Genomic DNA, 21,466 nt, shown 5'->3' on the forward strand with positions numbered 1-21,466 from the left:
ATCTCAGGAGTTCCCTGGTAACACACTGGGTTAAGAAGCTGGCATTGTTGCTGAGGGGCTAGGGTCGCTGCTGTGGCATGGCTTTGATCCCTGGCCCAAGAACCTCCATATGCCATGGTGCAGCCAAAAAAATATTAATTTCATACAGATTAAACATATGCACATAGTTAATTCAAGAGGGATGATAAACATGCCCTCGAAGGATTTGAGGAATATAAGACAATAGAGGAGACCACTTGGTAATCTTGCAAATTGGGAGAAACTTTCTAGGAGAAAACAAAATTTCGGAGTCATAAAGGGAAAGATAGGCAGGTTTGAGTGAAATAATTGTAAACGTCTGTACAATAAGATTAAAAGACAGGTTGCAGCATAAATGGTAAATAATTGTATTCCTATTATATAAAAAGCTTCCACAAAATCAATGTGGCAGATACATATAATCTGTAGAAAAATGAGTAAAGGAGTCAAACAAACAACTCAAAAAAGAGTATAGGAGTTTCCGTCGTGGCTCAGTGGTTAACGAATCCTACTAGGAACCATGAGGTTGCGGGTTTGTTCCCTGGCCTTGCTCAGTGGGTTAAGGATCCGGCGTTGCGTGAGCTGTGGTGTTGGCTGCAAACGGGGCTCAGATCCCGTGTCGCTGTGGCTGTGCTGTAGGCCGGTGGCTACGGTTCCGATTGGACCCCTAGCCTGGGAACCTCCATATGCCGTGGGAGCAGCCCAAGAAATGGCAAAAAGACAAAAAAAAAAAAAAAAAAAAAAAAAAAGAGTACAAAATGGTTTATAAAAGTATGAAAAGATTCCCAGCATTACTCATAAAAAATGCAAATTAGACTAGTTTTTTGCCCATCAGACTGGCAACAAATAAAAAGATTGGTATCGCACAGTGTTGATGGGGAGAGGAGGGAATGGTGCTTTTTGAGTATGGCTGGTAATGTAATTGGTTCAACATTTTTAGGGACACATTTGGTAGTAGCTTTACAATGAGATTTTTCTGTGGCCTGGTAATCCCACATCTCAGTAAAGATTTAGTTCAAGATATCTATACATTTTGTTTATCACACTGTTTACAAAAGGAGAAACCTGAAGGATCTCACATTTTTAAACAGTGGGCCACACCACTTCTCCATGCCTTGGGTGCAGCTGAAAAAGTGTGCCACACCAGTGTATTGGAAAATTATTCAGTTGTTCAAAAGAATGTACCTCTGAAATGCTATCCACAGTATAAATAAATAAATAGAGCAAAGTGCGACACAATGTGTATAGCAAGATCCTTTTTCGTTAAAAATTATTATTTATCTGTAAATATCTGAATAAGCATAGGAAAAAAATCAGGATGCTATTTACCAGCTTCCCAGGTATTATTCTGGAGGGATGTGTTTTGAGGTACAAAACAGGGACATTCTTTGATTTTATATATGTATATATTTTTTATGGCCACACCTGCGACATATGGAAGTTCCTGGGCCAGGGATTGAATCCAGCGGCAGATGTGACCTATGCCACAGCTGTGGCAACATGGGATCCTTAACCCACTGCACCTGGCTGGGGATGGAACCCATGCCTCGGCAGCAACCCCTGCTGCTACAGTCAGGTTCTTAACCCACTACACCAAGGCAGGAACTCCTGACTTCATACACTTTAAAAAGAGCGTAGTATACTCTTTTGGAAGGGCTTAGGTTTCTAACTTGTTCTTTTCTGCAATTTTTAGGCAAATAGATCTTTGAAAAAGAAAATCAAACCCCAAACTTAATGAGAATCGACTCTGTGCCAGGTCTGGACAGGAACAAGGAGGATACTAAGGAAAGAGAAGCAGGTTTCTGTCCTCACATCCACGAGTACATTTGAAATGAGTCAGACCATGATTAATGCTGCAAAAGGCCACATGGAAATAAGCCCCACTTCCATGGTCTGCAGTGAGAGTCAGCAGGATCGAACGATGTGGGTTAAAAAATTCCTAGCTCCTGCCCAAATAGCTGCAGGCAGGTAACACAATCCCTTTCAAGCTTTCAGCTACGATCCAATAACATCCTCTCAGGAGAAAGGGTCAAGGTGACTTCTGAGGAGAAATTTTGTGGCAACCATGGGATGCAGGTCAAAGATTGAGCAGAAATGCACAGTGAGTGACAGGGCGGCTCGGCCAGCCTGTTCCGGTCTCACATTTCTCAGTCTCTCATCAGCTGTCCTTGTCCTTGGTCCCGTTAGCTCTCTGCTCCTTCTCTCTCTCTTCGCTTAGGATGAATTATCAGGAGATAGCAGGTCGTGAAAACATTCTTTTCTTCTTGCTGATCAGTATGTCTTCAGAGTAAGTGGACTCTGAGAGGCCCTGCGCTGCCAAAAAAGCATTTAAGACTTGAACACAGACCAAATCCATTCACTTAATTTCTTTGGGGGCAAAGGTTCAACCATCAGACTGTGGGTGGGAACGGTCAGTCCTTCCTGCTCTGCGTGTCCCCAGTGGGGGCTGTGATACTTCTAGATGTTTCTGACCGTAGCTGCATGTGCTGGGAGCTTCTGCCCAGGGAGTCTTAGTCTTGCCTCAAGTCAGGAACCTGGGCTTGATGGGAATCTGGGCTTGATGGGAGCCTGGGCTGGATGGGAAGCTGGGCTTGATGGGAGCCTGGGCTGGATGGGAAGCTGGGCTGGATGGGAAATTGGGCTGGATGGGAAACTGGGCTTGATGGGAAGCTGGGCTTGATGGGAGCCTGGGCTGGGCGGGAAGCTGGGCTTGATGGGAGCCTGGGCTGGATGGGAAGCTGGGCTTGATGGGAGCCTGGGCTGGATGGGAGCCTGGCAGGCATCTACCCGCCCCCACCCTCACCTTCCCACCCCACTCCCGCCTGGCCCGGGGTTGGGTATTGACTGCCTGCTTGCCTGTGTTCGTGCTGTCACTCACCTTTGGGACTTGGAGTCCTGCCCTGAACTCCAGCCCCAAAGCCTGATTAGCTTTCTTTAACCTTGTATGTTGGCAGAGGTGATGTTTAGAATATTTAGCAGTCAGTAGAACATGGGCACGGATCAATCAGAAGAGTGCCAACTGAAGCCTTTTAATTGTTTGACCCTGAGGACAATTTGGGAGGTCAGAGTGGGCAGGAGGTGAGCAATGGTGAGGACACACGGGGTCCTGGGGCTCCTACCCTTATGGCCGGTCACCTAGGTCCTGACCTGCCTGATTAATCATCCAGTGCTCTGAGCTCCTGCACGCCCGGCTGGAGCCTACACGGCAGTGCCTACCCACAGGCACATGCCTGCACAGACGCAGGACTCTCGGCAGGCCTGGCTTGCTGCTCCCTGTCACTTCTCGGCTACCCGGACCCCGGGGGGCCCCACCTGTCTCCTGCCTGAGTTGTCCTGAGTCACGATGACATCAGCCTGGCTTGCTACTCCCTGTCACCTCTCTGCCACCCGGACTCGGGGGGGCCCCACCTGTCTCCTGACTGAGTTGTCCTGAGTCATGATGACGTCAGACTTTCTCATAGAAGCAGTATTTTATTGGGATTATGTTGGGCCTTAAGCCTGAGCTATTACTTTAGAATAGCTTACTGGGGATGCTGTTAGTAGAGCCATAGTTGTAAGTTTAATTTATCCATCATTTTTCCCTTGTACAGAGTGTTAGCTGTTCGGTTTGCATGTACCTTTAGGTCTTTTATTTGTCTGCTTGGTTTTTTTCCACTGCCCTGTCTTGTCTTGGGTTGTTTCTGATGCACTGTCCGATAAAGTGACTTTAGTCTCTTAAAGACTGATTTTGGAAGTTCCCATCATGGCTCAGTGGTTAACAAACCTGACTAGCATCCAGGAGGATGCCAGTTTGATCCCTGGCCTCCCTCAGTGGGTTAAGGATCTGGCATTGCTGTGAGCTGTGGTGTAGGTTGCAGACGTGGCTCGGATCCCATGTTGCTGTGGCTGTGGTATAGGCTGGCGGCTACAGCTCCAATTCGACCCCTAGCCTGGGAACCTCCATCTGCTGTGGGTGCGGCCCTAAAAAGACAAAAAAAAAAAAAAAAAAAAAAAAAAAGATTCTGATTTTCAGTTCCCTGTGGCCTAGAGGTTAAGGATCTGGTGTTGTCACTACTGTGACAATAGGTTGCAGTTGCAGCTCAGGTTCAGTCCCTGGCCTGGGAACGTCCACATGCTGTCAGTGCGGCCAATAAATAAATAAGTAAAAAGAGACTCTGATTTTGTAACAGATATTGAAGGTACTTAAGGATGCTCTTGAAAAGACTTAGTGACCACTTAGTAGGTCTTTGCTGTGACTTGTTGCAAATTTGCACAAGTTCAGTTTTTTCCTCCTTTCCTATTTTCCTTTTGTCTTTTCTCTCTTTTTCCTTCCCCATCTTCATTTTCTCCTGCACGCTCAGGGGGCTGCACAGCCTCATCGTCTCCCTGCCTTTCCTCCCTTGTCGCTTCTCCCCCCCCCCCCCCCCGATGTGCTGTTTGGGTGCTATCTGGCATCTTAGCAGTTGGGACGCTATAAACACTTCATAAAACACACTTCGTTGTTTTATGTTATCTAGTTTTTTATCTTGAAAAGGTCGTGGTCCCTGGCATATTCCGATTTTGTTTCACTTTTTACATTTAATTTTTATCGTACACTGGAATATGGTCGACTTAACAATGTTGTGTTAGCTTCAGGGGCACAGCAACGTGAGTCAGTCATACATATACATATATCCATAATTTTCAGCATCTATTCCCATATAGGTGATTACAGAACACTGATAGGGACAGGCACATTCCTGTTGTGAATGGTGACTCTGCTTATTTTGTGGACACAGGGTCTGGTTACTGTCTGCAAGTGGGTGGCTCCGAAAAGGCTGCCTGCAAGCAGACTGTGCACAGGCTTCCAGTCTTCATCTGTGAGACCCCTGGCTCTGTAATTACAGAGCCTGGGCTGGGATTGGCTGGGGGTTTTGCTATTTATAGAGCTGTTACTGCGCATGACTGTCTGTGCCGGCAGCTCTGCCTGCGGGAGAGCGATTCCACAGAGGCAATTGCTTCGCAGGCAGCCATCCTCTCGCCATCCTCTCACCCTCCTTAGAGCTCGCCTTCCCTCCAGATCTCAGTCTACCCCGCCTCCCTTCCCAGACAGCTGCCGCTTCTCCAGCTTGATGCTCCCTGTGTTGCTGTGTGCACCACCCAGGGTTTTGCTCTTACTGTCATTTTTGATACTGATGGATTTGCTGTCCTGAGAAGCTCTTTATTGCTGTCATTGGATGTTAAATGTAGCGCATCAGTTATTGATGGCACAGTGTAAGAAATCAGACTTCCTGTTTGTTGTTTGGTCAGCTTCCCAGGGAAATTGACTTTTGAGATGGAGACTGGGTGCAGGGGACTGATGGGGGAGGGGGAGCAGCCCAGCAAGAGAAGGAGTGTGATGCATATGCAGCAGAGGCCTGGCTGATCCCAGGGAAGTTCTGGAGCTGAGAGGCCCTTCAGATTTACTCCTCACTGAGGCCAGCATGCCCCCTTTCCCCTGAGCAGCAGCGCTGGCCCTGGAGGACAGTGTGTGGCGAGGGCCAGGCAGCTGGCTTTCGCTGAGGGTAATTCCCACACAGGGGTTCAGCCAAAAGCCTCCTGAAGGTGGGGCTCAGGTGGTGCCCGCCAGCACCCGCTAAGATGTCCTTGTTCTAGTTTTGCCCAAGTAGATGCAGTTTCCACCCTACTATTAACTTGATTGAATGTGAACGCAGTGTGGGTTCCATGCTCTGAGTCTTGTAAAAACCAAGCATATTTATATTCTTTTTATGGCTCATCTTGGTGAAAAAAAATGCTGATGAATTCCATCTAAGAAAAAATAGAGTAGATAGGCTCGTTTCAACACAATAGGCCTTGCCTTACTGAATAGCCACTGACCATAAGATTCACTGTCCTCTGTGCTAATGGCTTTCTTTCTAAAAACTGGAGCAGGAGGTGGGAGGGGTGAAACCATTCGTATCCAAAGCCATCAGGTTGATCAGCTTGTGCAAACCTTTCACTTGGTAGTTACAGTCCAAACATAAAGGGAACAGACATAATCATTTTTAGAAAGTAATGCAGGTGCATCCTTGATAGTATCATCTCTGTGTTTGATGAAACCGCCCGACAGATGTTGTTTAATCTGCCTGTGAAACCACAAACAGATGGAGCAGACGAGGCTGCCAGAGGGGTAGTGGACTGACCTGTGTATCTCACAGGCCCAGTTGCCGGTGCAGAGCACAGATCAGCTGACCAGAACACTGAGTCAAAATTCCTTTTCAGAGTGATGGAATCAGAGTGCTCAGGGCCCCATAGGATACTGCAGCGCCCTATAGGATACTCCAACTGGGGATTGAAAAGGATTTTTTTCCTTCCTTCCTTTCTTTGTCTTTTTAGGGCCGTCCCCATGGCATATGGAGGTTCCCAGGCTAGGAAGGGGTTGAATTGGCACTGTAGCCGCTGTGGCCTCCACCACATCCACAGCAACGCCAGATCCAAGCCGCATCTTTGACTGACACCATAGCTCACAGCAATGCTGGATCCTTGACCCAACTGAGCGAGGCCTAGGATCGAACCTGTGTCTTCATGGATACTTGTCAGATTTGTTTTCTGTGAGCCACGGCAAGAACTCCCGGGAAGGATTTTGTATTAAAGATTTTTCTCTGTTTGGAGTTCCCATCGTAGCGCAGTGGAAACAAATCTGACTAGGTTCAATCCCTGGCCTCATTCAGTGGGTTAAGGATCTGGTGTTGCCTTGAGCTGTGGTGTAGGGTGCAGACTCGGCTCGGATTTGGTGTTGCTGTGGCTGTGGTGTAGGCCAGCAGCTGTAACTCTGATTTGACCCCTAGCCTGGGAACCTCTGGGTGCGGCCCTAAAAAGACCAAAAAAAAAAAAAAAAAAAGGAGTTCCTGTTGTGGCGCAGCGGAAATGAATCCGACTAGGAACCATGAGGTTGAGGGTTCAATCCCTGGCCTTGCTCAATGGGTTGAGGATCTGGTGTTACTGTGAGCTGTGGTATAGGTCGCAGATGCGGCTGGAGTCTGGCATGGCTCTGGCTCTGGCGTAGACCAGCAACTACAGCTCCAGTTGGACCCCTAGCCTGGGAATCTCCATATGCCACAGGTGCAGGCCTAAAAAGACAAAAAAAAAAAGATTTTCTTTGTTTAAAGACTTCACTATAATTATCTCTATATGTCTATTCATGTTATTGCAGACGGTATTATTTCATTCTTTTTTATGTCTGAGTAATATTCCACTGCATACATGTACCATATCATATCTTCTTTACCCTTCCTCTATTAATGGGCATTTAGGTTGTTTCCATGTCTTGGCTATTGTAAACAGTGCTGCAGTGAACATTGGGGTGCATGTATCTTTTCGAATTATAGTTTTCTCTGGATATATACCAATTATCATGTGAGCTCACTAACACATGGAATTTTTTTTTATTTTTTATTTTTTTGTCTTTTGTCTTTTTAGGGCCAGACCTGCAGCATATGGAGGTTCCCAGGCTAGGGGTCTAATCAGAGCTACAGCTGCTGGCCTACACCACAGCCACAGCAATGCCAGATCCGAGCCGTGTCTGCAACCTACACCACACCTCACAGCAACGCCATATCCTCAACCCACTGAATGAGACCAGGGATCAAACCCTCAACCTCATGGTTCCTAGTTGGATTCGTTTCCCCTGAGCCACAACAGGAACTCCTAACATGTCGAATCTAATAAAAAAAAGATACAAAGGAACTTACGAAACAAACAGATTCAAAGATTTAGAAACCACATTTACAGCCATCAAAGGGAACAGGTTGTGGGGGGAGGGATAAATTAAGAGTCTGTGATTAACATACACACCCTACTATATATAAAATAATCAACAAGGACCTGACATATAGCACAGGGAATTCTACTCAATATTCTATAACAACCTGTATGGGGAAAGAATCCGAAGAATGGATGCGTGTATGTGTATAATGGAATCACTTTGCCATACACCTTTGAGTCAAATATACTCCAAAACACACGACATTCTAAGTCAAATATACTCCAATAAAATTAAAAAAAAAAATTTTTTTTTTAACTTTGCAGCGTGTGTGAACTCTGATGCAGCTACTCAGCCGTGCTTCTTTCTAGCACAGAAGTAGCCGTGGGCAATGAGCATGAATGGGCATGGCTCTATTCCAACTTTGCAAAGATAGATAGTGGGTCAGATTTGGCCTGAGGGCCACAGTTTGCTGACCCCCTAATGGAGAACTGAGGTTTGGCTGCCAGAGTTTCAATCCTAGAGAAAAGACAGTCTACGTCTTAGGCAAACTTGTAAATGTCTCTTTTTTACATCTATAAAATGGCACTAAAATAGTACTCACTCCCTAAAAATACTACAAGAAACAATGAAATAATGCATGCACAGAATTTGGCACATGAGAAATGCTTTGTAATTAGAAATTATGATTTATGCAACTGTAAAGAGTTAGAGTTGCATGTAATTAACCAACTGGACAATGTTGGGAAAGCCTGAGATAAATGGGGCTCATGTTAAGTCTGGCTTTGTAACAAGGTGTGTGCAGGAGCTCTTGGTGTTAGTTTGTCTGAGTTGTGGTTGGTGAGGAGGAGAAGCAGAGGACTCAAAAAGGAGGTGCGTGGCTGTGCACCTGATTTGGGAACCAGCTCTGGGGTTGAGCCTGCTGTCGGGGCACGTGGCCTCTTCTCCTGACCACGTTTTCCAGCGTCCCTTGTAGGTCAGTGATGGCCACGTAACTGGGTTCTGGTTACCAAACTGCGAGAGGTGATGGGCACTGTTTGCAGGCCGGGCCCATGGACACCATCCACACCCAGTCCCAGCACCTTCTCTTTAAATTGGCATAAACTGGAGTTCCCGTCGTGGCTCAATGGTTGACGAATCCGACTAGGAACCATGAGGTTGCAGGTTCAGTCCCTGCCCTTGCTCAGTGGGTTAACGATCCGGCGTTGCCGTGAGCTGTGTGTGGTGTAGGTTGCAGATGCGGCTCGGATCCTGCATTGCTGTGGCTCTGGCGTAGGCCTGTGGCTACAGCTCCGATTCGACCCCTAGCCTGGGAACCTCCATATGTCGCGGGAGCGGCCCAAGAAATAGCTAAAAAGACAAAAATAGATAAATAAATAAATAAATAGGCATAAACTGGGAAGGCGCTGGGTGCTTCATGAGCTGCAAGGTGGAAGGGGCCTGTGCCCTGAACGACTGTGCAGCAGAGCCCCCATCGCACGCGCAGGTCCTGTGTCACTGTGCTGTGAGCCACACTTCAGCTTGCTTTGTGCTGAGGTGCAGAGATCTGGGTGTGGCTTGCTGCAGCAGTTAGCCCGCACTGATATTCAGAGTTGCCCACCACCTAATTTAAGCTCTGTGGGTAAAGGCTGAGTGTCCAGTGTTGAGAGGCTAGACCAGAGCTGTTGAGTAGAACTTTCTGAGACAATGGAAACATTTACCTGCATCCTGCCACATGCCACACGTGGCGCTGAACACTTGGAATGTGGCTGGCAAACCCCAGGGACTCAATGTTTAGTTTAATTTTAACTCTAAATTAAATTAAATTAAAATTTAAGTGATGTATAGCTTGGGTCACTACAGAGGCGTGTGTTTGATTCCCGGCTCTGCACAATGGGTTAAAGGATCCAGTGTTGCTGTGCTGTGGGTTGTAGCTGCAGCTAGAATTCAATCCCTGGCCCAGGAACTTCCATACGGCCTGGGTGCAGCCATAAAAATAAAATTTTAAATGCATATATATATATATGCAAAGAATATTTTTTTCAGTTTTTTTCCCTAAAAGGTTATTATAAGATATTAAATATACTTATCTGTGCTATAAAGTAGCTCTGTGTGGTCTGTTTGATATGTAGTAGTGTGTATTCGTTAATCTCAAATGCCTAATTTATCCCCCCCTTTCACCTTTGGCAACTATCAGTTTGTTTTCTATGTCTGTGGGTCTGTTTCTGTTACGTAACTAAGTTCATTCGTATAATTTTTTCTGAAAAATAATATATATGTATAACTGAATCACGGGCTATATACCAAAAACTAATATGACATTGTAAATCAATAATACTTCAATGAAAAAAATATGTAAAGCCTAAAATTTAAATGCAAATAGCCACATGGGGCAAGTGGCTACCTTATGGGATGGCTCAGGGTTGGAGGCTGGAAAATGTCTTTCTTTCCTCCTTTTTTTTTTTTTTTTTTTTTTTTTTTTATGGCAGTGCTGCATCCTTTAACTCACTGCGCCGAGCTGGGGATTGAACCCATGCCTCTGCAGTGACCCAAGCCGCTGCAGTCAGATCCTAGCCCACTGTGTCACAGCGGGAGCTCTGAGACTGGAAAATTTCTCAGTGGTGCCCCGAGAGTCTTGCTTTAAGCCCTCCTGCCCTTAATGAACCACTTTAGGAGATCATTAGGAAGCTTGACTGTGGCCTCAGAGATCATGTGCCAAGGTGGGTGCCAGACCGCATGTGACAGTTCCAAAGGACTAGAGACTGGCCGGCTGGCTGCCCTCGTAGTGGACAGAGCAGGGGGGCTGCAGGGGAAAACAGAATTGTCGGGGGAAGGGCACATGCGGTTTTTCTGTGGAGAAGCCTGCAGTCACTTTAAACCCTGTTCAGGAGGAAGCTGGGGGAGTGGTATGACCTCATTGGAATGGCACTGTTTTGTCATTAGAAGTGGCTGGAGGAGTTTTTAATTATCTGAGAACCACCAGAAAAATGATAGGATCTACCCCAGATTTTATGTAGGGTTGGGAGAAAACAAACTCCGTATGACGGGTTTGAGGGGTGGCTGGGAGGGAGACTAGGCTTGGTTTACCGGGTAGACGCTGGGAGCCCCGTGGGTGAACCTGATGGTTATAATTAAGAAATGCTCCAAGCTCCCTGCAGGAAATGATGCTGCGTCTCAAGTGGTTTCAACCTCAACATCTCCCCTTACTCCCCTTTCCACCCCTGCCTCCACGGAGGACATGTCCCAGCTCCTCTGGGGACAGCATCAGAGACCTACAAGATTTTAGGGCGTGGTCTAAGGGCATATGTGTCATTTCATGGAATTGAACGGAAAAACCCACCCCAAGGTCTGGCTTCACTGAGATGCGGCTCGGGGTGGGATGTGGACATGGCAAAGGTGTGACTCGGGTTTATTCCACCAGCTGCTGCTGCCTCTCACTTCGATGTCAGCTGGTTTTCCCCCCTCCCCTGGCCCCATCCCCTACCCCGCCTGCGTGAGGGCCACAAGGCCTCCATCAGGCCTTCTGCATCCTTGTTTGGTCTGCAGACCAGCAACACTGGGATTCCCTGGGAGCTTACTAGAAATGCAGAGTCTCAGGCCCCATGCTTTGCATTTTGATAAGAATCCTGGGCACTGCATATGCATAGTAAAGTTTGAGAACAACAGAAGGATTTTTTTTTTTCCCTCAGGTTCAAATTCTGTGCTAAGTGGCCCAGGCTTTTGGTGTTGCCGGGTCAGACTCTGGAGGGAGGGGCTCTGCCCAGGTACCAGGACCCATGACGTGAGAAGTGGGGGCCGTGGTACAGAGCACACTCCCCTGGCAGCGGGGGGAGGAGGGGGCTGTGTCGGAAAGGGAGTAATTGACATCAGGAAGGGATTGTACAAGACTGCTCTTTACAAAACTGCATTGACGTAATTCATTTGCAGTTTGAATAAACATCAAGCTCTCTGCTAGTAAGAGCTTCTGATCAGCAGGATTAATAACCAGGTGATACAGTATCGGTACATACTAAATTATATTACTAACCGGTGAAACCTTGTCTGAAATAAGTGTGGTATTTCTTAGAGTTTGCAAACATGAAAAATGGACTTTTGGGGGAGTTCCCAGTTGTGGATCAGTGATAACGAACCCAGCTATTATCCCTGAGGATGCAGTTCAACCCTTGGCCCCGCTCAGTGGGTTAAGGATCTGGGGTTGCTGTGGCTGTGGTGTAGGCCAGCAGCTGAAGGTCTGATTTGACCCCTAGCCTGTTACCCCTTTTTGTCAGGGAATTATTTGCTTTGAAGGCAAACAAGAGGTACTGGTGTTTCCTTAGGTCAGTCTCCCAAGCGAATAGAAATAAAAGCAAAAGTAAAAAATGGGACCAAATCAAACTTAGAAGCTTTTGTACAGCACAGGAAACCATCAGCAAAATGAAAAGACAACCTACAACCTATGGACTGGAAGAAAATATTTGCAAATAATGTGACTGACAGGGGCTTAATTTCCAAAATATACAAACAGCTCATACAGCTTAGTGACAAAAAACCAATAGCCCAGTCAAAAAGTGAGCAGAAGACTTCAGAGAAGACATGCAGATGGTCAGCAGGCCCATGAAAAGATAATTTAACATCGTTAATTATCAGAGACATGCAAATCAAAGCTACAATGAGGTGATCACCACACACTAGTCAAAATGGTATCATTAAAATGTCTGGTATTGTCGCTGTTGCAGTTCAGGTTGATGCTGTGGCTGGGTTTGATCCCTGGCCCAGAACTTCCACATGCTGTGGGTACAGACAAAAAAAAAAAAAAAGTCTATGAACAATAAATGCGGGAGAAGGTGTGGAGAAAAGGGAACCCTTGGTACAACCACAATGGAAAATGGTATGGAGGTTGCTCAAAAATCTAAAAATAGGAGTTCCCACTGTCGCACAGTGGGTTAATGATCCAGCTTGTCTCTCTGGAGATGCTGGTTTGATCCCCAGCCAGGTGCAGAGGGTTAAGGAGCCAGCGTTGCTGGAGCTGTGGTGTAGGTTTGAGCTCTGGCTTAGATCTGATCCCCAGGTTGAGAATTTCCATATGCCAAGAAGGTGCCAAAAAAGGAGAAAAAAAAAAAAGCTGAAAATAGAACTACAGTATCATCCTGCAGTCTCACTCCTGAACATATATCTGGAAGAGATAGAAGCTCTTAATTTGAAAAGATACACGCACCCGAGTGTCCATAGTGGCACTGTTCACAATAGCCAAGATATAGAAGCAACCTAAGTGTCCGTCGACCGAGCAATGGATAAAGAAGACATGGTGCATATATACGGTGGAATATTACCCAGCCGTAAAAAGAATGAAGAATGCCATTTGCAGCAACACTGATAGAACTAGAGATTATCATTCTAAGTAACGTTAGCCAGTGAAAGACAAACATCATATGATATCACTCATACGTGGAATCTAAAAAAAACAGTACAAATGAACTTATTTGTAAAAAAGAAGCAGACTCACAGACCCAGAAAACAGACTTATGGTTAACAAAGGGAGGGGCAGGAGAGGGATGAATTGACAGTTTGAGATTAATTACACACTAACACACCACCGTGTATAAAATAGATTATCAACAAGGATTTACTGTATGGCACAAGGAACTATATTCAATACCTTGTAATAAACTATAAGGAAAAGAATATGTATGTATGTATAACTGAATTAACTTTGCTATACACCTGAAACTAACACAATATTATAAATCAACTATATGTCAGTAAAAAACCATTTTTGACAGGGCAGTATGTGTACTTCTTTATTAATGCATAAAATTACAAGATCTAGTAGCAGATTTACTAACTACTGAGATTTTGAAGTAACAGTGAATGAACATAAATGGTACTTCAAGGTATGTGCAGCCGCTATAATTTAGTATTTAAATATCAGCATTCAGAGTTCCCATCGTGGCTTAGCAGAAATGAACCCAACTAGTATCCATGAGGATGCAGGTTCAGTCCCTGGCCTTGCTCAGTGGGTTTAGGATCTCACGTTGCCATGAGCTGTGGTGTAGGTCATAGATGCAGCTCGGATCCCGCATTTCTGTGGCTGTGGTGTAGGCTGGCAGCTGTAGCTTTGATTTGACCCTTGACCTGGGAGCATCCATATGCCACAGGTGCAGCCCTAAAAAGTTGAAAGACAAAAAAAAAATAAATAAATAAAAATAAAAATAAAAAATAAATAAATATCAGCATTTAAATATCTATGGCAGAAGTCACAGATCTGCTGATCACAGTCCAGGTTTATGGCCTACTTTCATGACTGAGGGATATGCTAAAGTTTTATCAGAATTTAGTGCAAATAAAGACATAAATTTTCCCCCAGTTGATAGATTGTTCACGCTGTCTCCCTTGAATTTTATCTGTGGATCCAAGATGCTCTATACTTTATTTCTAGCCTTTTTTTTTTTTTTTCTTCCTTCTTAGGGCCGCACCGGAGGCATTTGGAGGTTCCCAGGCTAGGGGTTGAATGGAGCTCTAGCCGCTGGTCTACACCACAGCCACAGCAACGTCAGATCCGAGCCACGTCTGCTACCTACACCACAGCTCACGGCAACACTGAATCCTTAACCCACTGAGAGAGGCCAGGGCTCGAACCCGCATCCTCATAGATGCTACAGATTCGTTTCCTCAGAGAGCCATGATGGGAACTCCTATTTCTAGCCTTGGTTGAGGAGAATCATAGTGTTTTTATGGGGAATTATATGCTTTATAAACATCAGCTTGCTGAGTTTCATAATATTTGAATGGTAGATTTGCATCTTGCCTTCCGATAAACCCCGGTTTTTCAGGTACAGCCATAACGCAAAAGCAACTTCATATAAATAATGCTGGATGATTCACTGATTTTCCTTTTGTTCAGATGCATCATCTCAATTTTGATCTTATATAACACTAATTCTTATTTGAAAATGTTCACCTTTTCAATTTCTGCCTCACGTACCTAACACCTTTGTAGATTTTTTTTTTTTTTTCTTTTTAGGGCCACATCCACAGTATATGGAAGTCCCCAGGCTGGGGAGCGAATTGGAGCTGCAGCTGCTGTCCTACACCACAGCCACAGCAACTCGGGATCGTTAACCCATTGAGCAAGGCCGGGGATCAAACCTGCATCTTCATGGATACTAGTCAGGTTCTTAATTTGCTGAGCCACAACGGGAACTCCCACTTCTTGTTTTAATCAGTCAGCATAGCTTCCTGAGCATCTCCGTGGCGCCCAGGCCAGTGAGTATATGCCGATCAGCTCTGAGTACATTACTGCCTTGTAATCTCTCTAGAGACCTGAGACAAAGCGGTAAGGACACCGGTTTGGAGTCATGTAGACCTGAGCTTTTTAAATTGCGAGTTCTTGGGTAGATTCCTTAATCCTGGCAAGCCTTGGTTTGCTGGTCTATGAAGTGGCTGTAAAGGGCTTAGCACTTGCGTGGTCTTTAGTAAATTATTGCTGTTAATACCTTCTCCACTTTTTGCACAAACAGCCTGCTTAAGTCTGAGTATTGGACGTGTGAAGAAAGTAACGAACACATTATGCCTCGGGTGTGGCCCTAAAAGACATAAATAAATAAATCCATACATACGTACCTAAATAAATAAAAGGAGTTCCCATCGTGGCGCAGTGGAAAAGAATCTGACTAGGAACCAAGAGGTTTTCGGGTTCCATCCCTGGCCTCACTCAGTGGGATCTGGCTTTGCCGTGAGCTGTGGTGTAGGTTGCAGACGCGGCTCAGATCCTACATTGCTGTGGCTGTGGTGTAGGCTGGTGGTTACAGCTCCAATTAGACCCCTAGCCTGGGAACTTCCATATGCCGTGAGTCCAGACCTAAAATTAGACAAAGAGAAAGAAAGAAAGGAAGTAGCTAACACATGAACACCTAACAGGAAGAGCGTGCCCTAGGGGTTTTGTTTGAAGCCCACGGAGTCTGACTCTGACAGCAAACAAAAGAGCATTTATGACACATGTGCGGTAGAACTCATGGTCAAGACTGTGTGTCTGGTTGGAACAGGCAGAAGTGGGCAGCCTCAGAAGGCCTTTGGGGCGGCCGCCAGACCGATGAATTCCTACTGCAGTTTTCAGTCTTTAGATCCCTCTGTTGAGTAGTCAGTGTCCAGGCAGAGAGGCTGCAGTTGGTTGAGCCTCGTGTGCCTCGCCAGGAACGTACCAGGTTATTAAGAAGCAAGGTCTCGAGGGGGCCATGGGGCCCCTGACTTAGTGGTGTATCAAGACCGTGCATCTAAGTTATTACCCAAAAGGTGCTAATGAATCAAGGTGGCCTAAAAATGGCAGACGTCCACGAAAAGAGCCTGCCAAGTGCCTGTCACCTGCTGGTTGAAGGGCTGGTTGAAGGGCATCCCGGCAAGATCAGATGCAGCGAGCAAGAAATGGACTTTATAGCCCGGCGCCATCAAATCCTGGGAGAGCTTAGAGCACCACCTACTGTTTTAAAAGAACATTTCCTTCTGTTAAAGTCGTGATTTATCTTCTGTAATATTTAGAACAAGCAAGCTTGATAAACCACAAACTCATAAATCAGTGCAATGGTTTAAGGAGATGAAAAAAAGATTCCTGGTCAGCGATGACTCCCTGCTGTTTGCAGTGTTTGTAGTCGTAGCTCTGAACTGCTGGCACGTGAGTTGTTGCTGCAGCGTCCAGGAAGTGAAATGGCAATGATCTTGTGTTGACAACCTGCTGTAATCTGGGTACGGCTCTAGGAGGCAGATGTGGACTGTCTCATCTAAATACCATGTAACTACGAGAGAGGTGGTATTGTATGCCTTTGGCAGGTGCAGAATCTGAGGCTCGGAGAAGGTGGACACCTAGTTAGTGGGAGAGCTGTTTTCCAGTCCATGTAGGTTGACCCCCCCCCCGCCCCCGCCCCGCAGGACAGCCAGTGCCTGGGTCGTTTGGAGCAAAGTGCTCTGTCCTGACGGTCAGGGTGGTTGGGAGCTCAAGTGTGTCTGTCAGCAGGGCCCACCTGCAGTGTGATTCACTTTCCTCTCTACAACTGATTATTAACACGCTTTTGTCTTTAAGAAGATCTTTTATTCACACAAACGGTATACCTAAAAAATCGTAGCCTACGCATATAGCAGTCTGTGCCAGACACATTTCTAAATATGTTACATACATCCACTCATTTATTCTTCTCCACAACTCTAGGAATTGAGTACTACTTTTTTTTTTTTAATGGCCATACCTGCAGGTATGGAAGTTCCAAGGCCAGGGATTGAATCTGAGCTGCAGCTATAGCAATGCCTGATCCTTTAACCCACTGCACTAGGCGGCCGGAGCCATTGCAGTTGGATTCTTAACCCACTGAGCCACAGCAGGAGCACTATTAAATACTACCTTGAATCTCCATTTTACAGATGAGGAAATGGTTAAGTAACTATTCAAGATCACATGACTAAGAAGTGAATGACAGTCTGTGAACCTAGGTAGTCTGGCTGCTGTCTGGGGTCTGCACTGCAGTTCTCATAAGAAGTTATTTTCAAATAGTACACGCATCTCCATAATGGTGCTCAGATCTTTAAAAAAAAAAATGTGAAGTTTAGGAAAGACTGATTTAAAAGGTTTCTGGTTTTTGTTACAAGCAAGGCTGGAATATCTTCCTGGGTCTCCTAGGTAACCTTTCTCAGGAGTGTGGATTTACTGAGTGGTTGTTCTCCAGAATCACTGTACCAACACATTTTAGTTTTTTGTTTTGGTCACTTGAGCGAGTTTTGTGTTTTCCTAAGTGTTTCTAGAATTCGTAGGCCATCAAGGACTGTTGTTAGTAATGGGACTTAAGTAGAATGTGCTTGCTTATAACTTCTAAGAGCATAAAGGAAGGAGAATATGAATTCTTTTTTTTTTTTTTTTTTTTGTCTTTTGTCTTTTTGTTGTTGTTGTTCTTGTTGTTGCTATTTCTTGGGCCGCTCCCGCGGCACATGGAGGTTCCCAGGCTAGGGGTTGAATCGGAGCTGTAGCCACCGGCCTACGCCAGAGCCACAGCAACGCAGGATCCGAGCTGCGTCTGCAACCTACACCACAGCTCACGGCAACGCCGGATTGTTAACCCACTGAGCAAGGGTAGGGACCGAACCCGCAACCTCATGGTTCCTAGTTGGATTCGTTAACCACTGCGCCACGACGGGAACTCCGAGAATATGAATTCTGAGCAAAGAATTACGCTCAGCTCACCCCCAGGACAGATGCTAGTGTCTCATCAGATACTCTTTTCATTCCGCCAGCACACACTCTTCTGAGCTAGAAGGGAGGCAGGGCTGTGGAATCAGTGACTGAACTCCCCACCCCTGCTCCGCCCTCGCCCGGGCCTCGGAGTGTGTGTGTCTGAGCGCGTTGAGTGTGTGCGTTTGTGTTTGCCTCAGCCCTAACTCTGGATCGGTGGCTATTTCTTTTCCATCCCCTTCACCACGGTTACTGCGCAGCCGCTGGATTTCGTGGTGCCTGGGGAGCTGCTGGGCCTGTTTGGGGTTGAGGGGCTCCCCTTTGGTGGCACATCGAGATGGGGTGAGAACATTCTCCTTTATTTGGGGTGAAGGGAAAGGGCCCCAGCTGGGACCTCAGGTTTGCGTTTCCCCCATGTTGACTCCTGTTGACCTCCGTGCACCTCCGACTCTGTGGGTCACCCCAGCTTCTGTCTTTTTCTCCCTCTTCATCCTCAGCCTGGTACCTGGGCCCCATGACCAGCCTGCAGGCCCTCCCGAGACACCCCTGCATGTGGGCCTCCCCTCGTGCTCTCCCCTGATGTCCCTGCTCTTAGTCTTTACACTCCCATTGCAGTCCAGGCCTTTATACGTCTTGTAAAGTTCAGAAGATCACCGCCTCCAAGAAGCCCTGGGGCTTTGTCCCTCTAATTCCCTCCAGACTTAGGGTGTGACTGTGATCTATCCCCAGCACATCATCAAATCGTTCTCTTGTTGCTGCATAAATGTTCCATCCATCAATCATTTTACTTCTTCATTCTCGCCTTATGTTGTTCCCTTGCCCGGAACTTCAATTCTATCCATTCTCGATACACACCTGCTCCACTGAGCTCACTTCATGGACTGATTCCTCCTGGGGGGGATCTGCCTGCACCCATGCCCTGCGCTGCCCCTCATCCTTCATCGCACAGCCCAGTCTACCCCTGAACTCCCAGACAGACTTCCACTCCGCAACCAATTGTCAGATACAGGACAGACGTTATTTTATGTAATTCTTTGATGTTTTCCGAAACCGTTGGCACCTTCCCAGATGCACAGCGTGGCTCAGCTAAATTTGTTTCCTTGTCTTTATACTCACCTTACACTAAAACAGAAGGAAAATGAACATTTTTATTGAACACCTGCTCTTTGCCAGATACTGTGCTTAGAATTTTGTTAACTATGACCTTGTTTCAAGAGAGAGAATATTATTAAACAGAGAACATCATCCATTTCTTAGGTTAGAAAAGTCAGATCATAAATGTTTTATGAATGTGTAGCTATAATGAACAGGTCAGTTTGGATCCAGGCCCACGTGACCCCCAAACTCATAGTCTTCAGTTCGTCTTACTGCCTCCATTTGTTGTTTTTTAATTTTTTAAATATTCATTTCTTAGTTAAAGTGTAGTTGATTAACAGTGTTGTGTTAGTTTCTGCTTTACAGAAAAGTGATTCAGTTATACACATGTGTACTCTTTTTCATATTCTTTTCCACCATAGATTCTCACAGGACATTGGATGTAGTTCTCTGTGCTGTACAGCAGGACCTCATTGTTTATCCATTCTAAATGAAATGGTTTGTGTCTACCAACCCCAAACTCCCCATCCATCCCATTCCTTTCCCCTCCCCCTTGGCAATCACAAGTCTGTTCTCCACGTCTGTGAGTCTGTTTCTGTTGTGTAGACAGGTTTGATTATGCCATACTTTAGATTCTGCATGTAAGTGATGTCATATGGTATTTGTCTTTCTCTTTCTGACTTACTTCACTTAGTATGATGATCTCTAGTTCCATCCATGCTGCTGCAGATGGCATTATGTTGTTCTTTTTTATGGCTGTGTAGTATTCCTTTTTGTATATGTACCACGTCTTCTTAATCCGTTTATCTGTCAATGGACATTTGGGTTGTTTTCATGTTTGGCTCTTGTGAATAGTGTTGCAGTGAACATAGGGGTACATGTATCTTTTTCAATGAAGGTTTTGTCCGGATATATGCCCAGGAGTGGGATTGCTGGATCATATGGTGGTTCTCTATTTAGTTTTCTGAGGAAGCCCCCTACTGTTTTCCATAGTGGTTGTACCAATTTACATTCTCACCAGCAGTGTAGGAGGGTTCCCTTTTCTCCACATCCTCTCCAGCATTTGTTATTTGTAGACTTTTTGACTGATGTATTCTGACTGATGTGAGGTATTACCTCACTGTAGTTTTGATTTGCTTTTCTCTAATAATTAGTGCATTTCTCTAAAAATGTTGAGCATTTTTCCATGTGTCTGCTGGTCCTCCATTGGTCTTAGATCTTCACTTACGGTTTTTCACGGCGATGCCTTGCATCCTGCCTTCCTTCCTGTGGTGCACTTTCCGGGAATGCGGAGTGGCCCTTCCCTGGGGTAATGCTGGGTCCCATCCCTAAACCATCTTCACGCCCACAAGGAGCCCCTTCTTCCTACTTAGTCGGACTTATATGCACACAAGTAAAGCAATGTGCCCATCTCCTTTTTTTTTTTTTTTTTTACATTAAAAAAAAATCAAAGTATAGTTGATTTGCAGTGTTGTGCCATTTTCTGCGGTACAGCAAAGTGACCTAGTCATACCTTCCCTTTCTTATATTACCTTCCATGACGATCTATCCCAAGAGACTAGATAGAGTTCCCTGTGCTGTACAACAGGACCTCCTTGCTTATCCATTCCTTTTTTTTTTTTTTTTTTTTTTTGTCTTTTTAGGGCTATACCTGCGGCATGTGGAGGTTCCCAGGCTAGGGGTTGTATAGGAGCTGTAGCTACTGGCCTACACCATAGCCACAGCAACACAGGATCCGAGCTACATCTGTAACCTACAGTTCACGGCAATGTGGGATCCTTAACCCATTGAGTGAGGCCAGGGATTGAACCTGGGTCTTCCCGGATGCTAGTCAGATTCATTTCCGCTGAGCCATGAAGGAAGCTCCTATACCAGATTTAATAGTTTGCATCTAGTAACCGCTCTTGCTGTGGAATAGCTCTGGCCCCCAGAACAAGAGGTGTTTTCCAGGACACGCAGGCCTTGCTACACACTGAGCCCATGTGTTGGCAGACTCCCTCCGAGAGCAGGGGGACTTTGGGGCTCTCTGTTCCCCTTCCCAGCAAACTCAGGACCCAGCTGCATTTGTTCTCTCTGTTTCTGCAGGGCTTCCGAGCCAGCCCTCGGCACCTTCGGAGACGGGCGGCAGCGGCAGCAGCTGCCCGGCTGGAGGAGGCCAAGCCGGTGGTGGAGGTTCACCACCAGAGCGAGCAGGAGGTTTCAGTGAGGAAGCGAAGACTCAAGAAGAGCAGCCGCGTGCAGCCAGAATTCTACCACTCCGTCCAAGGCGCGCCCGCCAGGAGGCCTGTAAGTAGAGAACTGTCTTCTGGGAGAATACGTTGTCGAATGCCACCGTCCTTCCTTTGGGCTTAAGAAGTGATCAGATGGGGGTTCCTGGTGGCTCCAGGGGGTTAAGGATCTGGCGTTGTCACAGCTGAGGCTCAGCTTGCTGCTGTGGCGCGGGTTCTACTCCTGACCTGGGAACTTCTGCATGCCTTGGGGGTGGCCAA

The 21,466-nt window shown here is 46.1% G+C and overlaps 1 protein-coding gene across 21 annotated transcripts in view; it reads left to right on the forward strand.

Annotated features, from left to right (window-relative positions):
- The window catches only part of DST (dystonin), a 488,220-nt gene that overhangs the window by 35,473 nt on the left and 431,281 nt on the right, over positions 1-21,466 (forward strand). For 20 of the 21 annotated variants that reach the window (XM_084967821.1, XM_021098569.2, XM_084967788.1 and 17 more), the window contains exon 3: positions 21,063-21,263. In XM_084967821.1, the coding sequence (XP_084823947.1) occupies positions 21,063-21,263 (201 nt within the window). Of the gene's footprint in view, positions 1-2,056; positions 2,120-21,062; positions 21,264-21,466 lie in introns of those variants that run through there. The other variant, XM_084967794.1, reaches the window with a different exon arrangement.

This window comes from Sus scrofa, chromosome 7 (genome assembly GCF_054392235.1).
Source record: "Sus scrofa isolate SSC_HxYL_T2T_F1_AM1 chromosome 7, Sscrofa_HxYL_maternal_Yorkshire_Landrace_v2.0, whole genome shotgun sequence".
NCBI classification, from domain to species: domain Eukaryota; kingdom Metazoa; phylum Chordata; class Mammalia; order Artiodactyla; family Suidae; genus Sus; species Sus scrofa.